General features: G+C 45.1%; 1 protein-coding gene across 1 annotated transcript; it reads right to left on the reverse strand.

The window, feature by feature from the left end:
- Positions 1-1,162: 1,162 nt before the first annotated feature.
- Positions 1,163-2,743, reverse strand: LOC121008710 (tripartite motif-containing protein 75-like). Its single transcript, XM_040441404.1, has one exon. It carries the CDS (start codon positions 2,741-2,743, stop codon positions 1,163-1,165), a length of 1,581 nt encoding a protein of 526 aa, XP_040297338.1.
- Positions 2,744-3,719: the final 976 nt, after the last annotated feature.

The raw sequence follows: 3,719 nt of genomic DNA on the forward strand, positions 1-3,719 counted from the left end.
ACAGACGCACGTGCTGGACCACCACCGATCAGGTACTGATGATCTATCCAAAAGATAGGTCATCAGTATTAAAATCTCAGAAAACCCTGGCATAGCCAGAAAGGACCGGAGCACCGCCAGGCCCCATTTACTATACTGGGATCTGGTCTTTTTCCGGCATTAGTGCTAGTAGCGTTTATTTGTTCGCCTGAATCCCAGCACTAATGTCAGAAACAGGACTGGTATTGGACCCCCCACTCATTAGATACTGATGACTTATCCAGAAGATAGCTCATCAGTATTAAAATCTCTTTAAAGCTAGTGTGAAACTAGCCTAGCAATAACTAATAATTGCCCAACACCCAAATAATATTTTGAAACTGAAAACACCCACTGGATAAACCCCTCTTCCAGAATGTAAAAAATTCCATTTTAATTATCCAGGGTATCCATAAAAAGCCTGCCACTACTGCCTGTGACTGTACAACTGTCTGATAGACACCTATGAAATAATAGTACTTTTTTGTATGCAGGGTTTAACCTTTAATTTAATTCTGGAACTGATAGAACTGCAACTAAAAACTCAACTCTAAGTATGAGGGTACTTTTACACTTGCGGCAGAGGATTCCGGAAGGCCGTTCCGTCGCCGGAACTATCTGCCGGATACGTCAAAACGTATGCAAACTGATAGCATTTGCCAGACAGATCAGGATCCTGATCTGTATGACAAATGTATTGAAATGCCGGATCCGTCTCTCAAGTGTCACCCAGAAAAACGTATCTGGCATTTATTTTATTTTTTTTAATTTTTTTGCAGTCTGAGCATGCGCAGACCGCAAAAACGGATCCGTTTTGCCAGAACTCTCGGGGCTGGATCCGGCATTAATGCATGTCAATGGGAAAAAATGCCAGATCCGGCATTCCGGCAAGTGTTCCGGAATTTTGGACGGAGATAAAACCGCAGCATGCTGCGGTATTATCACCGTCCTGAAAAGGCAAAAAGACTGAACTGAAGACATCCTGATGCATCCTGAACGGATCGCTCTCCATTCAGAATGCATGGGGATAAAACTGATCAGTTCTTTTCCGGTATTGAGCCCCAAGGACGGAACTCTATGCCGGAAAAGAATAGCGCTAGTGTGAAAGTACCCTTAAACACTAAGAGCCCACTGCAATTAGATCCTATTTGCATTGCTTTTTGGAGTTGATCTTGATCCAACCATCAACTACATAGAAGGCAGAATGCAGAGGCTCGGAGAACTTGGCTGTGATGGTGTGTAGATGCTCCACTTGTGGACAAAGTCTATAGAATGAAAGCTGTCCAGCCTCGTAATCTAAAAATACTCCAACGGCACTCATGCTGGAATCATTAGATACAATCTGCTTGCAATCTGAGTTGTGGCATACTTCAATGCAGTCTTTCTCCCAGATCAAGCACCAGGACTTCTCATTGTATCCTAAAAAAGCCTTTAAACCTCTTCTTTCTATGGTAGGGTAGGCCACGCCAACGGCTTTCACTCCAGTGTGACTGGTTCTCACTTCCCAAAAGTATTTTCCAGAGGAGAAAGATGAGATACTAAGGACCTGACTGGTTTCAAACCTGCTTGGCATGGGTTCTCGGCAAAGTTTTTTCCCGGAGTACTTAACACTTTTTAGATCAGCAGAGAGGGTAAGAAAACGACTGGCCGTGGCTTCATTCAGTAAGAGGTTGGCTTCGTAATGTAAACGTACCATAAGACTGGACAGTTGTGGTAGGTGGTCTGAAAGCCGTTCTATGGTTCTCTGTGAGATTAAGCCAATCAGTAACATGTCCAAGCCCAGGACTGGTGGAGCTGCATCGGGTTCTGCTCTGAACCTCTTATCAGAAATAGCACTCCACACTTTGTCCTGTAAAATAAGAAAGGGGTCCATTTCGCTGCAGGCGGCCTGAAGATGTCCTATGTCCTGGGACAGCTTGGCCGCTCTTTTTTGTACAGAAGAAATTTCGCCAGAAATCTGATTTGAGACCTGCCCCATGTGTATCCTGACCTCACTCATGACACTGACGTGAGCGTCTACGACACATTCACGGAGTTCGCTGTACATGATTTGTACGTCGTTTTTCAACATTACTACTTTTTCTTGCGTTTGTTTGAGAACGCCCAGCAAAACTTTAGCTCTTCCCTTAAAAATGTCCTGCTCTAATTTTAAGCTTTCAAGAAGTTTTTTTAATTTCTCTTTTTTACTCAGAGAGGCTTTTTGCAGGACCTCGGTCTGGTGGTCTTGGTGTTCTCCGACCACGCTGCAAGATGTACAAATGCATGTCTGGTCCTTTATGCAAAAATACGTTAAGACTTCGTCATGGATGATGCATTTTCTGCTCCGCTGTGATGCTGTGGGGTCAACTAAAACATGTTCCTTGCATTTGCTGTGGAATTCCAGGTGCTCCTTACAATAAAAAGCTTGGCAGTGCAGGCATGTCTTCACAGCTGTGACCGGAGACTGAATACAATAGGTACAGCACACATTCTTGGTGCTCTCATGTTCCTGCAAGGATTTATAATACTCCACTATATTTGCCAGTTTAAAGTTGACCTGCTGTAAATCTCTAGGTGAACATGGTGTCCTGCATTCGGGACAAGAATCGTTTCCAAACTCCGTATCAATGACCATCTGAATGCAGTCCCTACAGAAGTTATGTCCACAGCGTAACATTACGGGGCAAGTAAAAATATCCAAACAGACTGAACACGTGAGCTCATGTTTTAGTGCCATGGAGGCCATCCCGCCGCTCTGAAAGAAAGTCTAGTAGTTTCTAATGAAGATCAATGAAGTCCAGCCTCAAAACGTAAATTCCAGCATCTGTTCTAAAGTGAACGACAGAAAACAAATGAGAAATAAGGAAATTTAAAGAAGACTTTACCGAGTAAAATTGATTGGTGTAAGATTATCAATAGAGATGAGCGAATTTCATGTTTTGAAATTCGTTCACGCTTCGATTGGTGGTAAAAGGTGAACTGCGTTATGGATTCCATTACCACGGACCATAACACAACTCTATGCCTTTAGAGACATTCCGTTATTCACTCCGTCATAAATAGAAGTCTATGGGCTGCAAAACGGATCCGTCCCTTTTCCGTTATGCAGGGGAGTCCTCTCCCCCATAACAGTGCGTCAGCAGCAGATCTCCCCGATAACAGTGCGTCAGCAGCAGATCTCCCCCATAACAGTGTGTCAGCAGCAGATCTCCCCCATAACAGTGTGTCAGCAGCAGATCTCCCCCATAACAGTGTGTCAGCAGCAGATCTCCCCATAACAGTGTGTCAGCAGATCTCCCCATAACAGTGTGTCAGCAGCAGATCTCCCATAACATTGTGTCAGCAGCAGATCTCCCCCATAACAGTGCGTCAGCAGCAGATCTCCCCCATAACAGTGCGTCAGCAGCAGATCTCCCCCATAACAGTGCGTCAGCAGCAGATCTCCCCCCATAACAGTGCGTCAGCAGCAGATCTCCCCATAACAGTGCGTCAGCAGCAGATCTCCCCGATAACAGTGCGTCAGCAGCAGATCTCCCCGATAACAGTGCGTCAGCAGCAGATCTCCCCCATAACAGTGTGTCAGCAGCAGATCTCCCCCATAACAGTGTGTCAGCAGCAGATCTCCCCATAACAGTGTGTCAGCAGCAGATCTCCCATAACATTGTGTCAGCAGCAGATCTCCCCCATAACAGTGCGTCAGCAGCAGATCTCCCCCATAACAG

This window comes from Bufo bufo, chromosome 7, assembly GCF_905171765.1.
Source record: "Bufo bufo chromosome 7, aBufBuf1.1, whole genome shotgun sequence".
Lineage (NCBI taxonomy): Eukaryota > Metazoa > Chordata > Amphibia > Anura > Bufonidae > Bufo > Bufo bufo.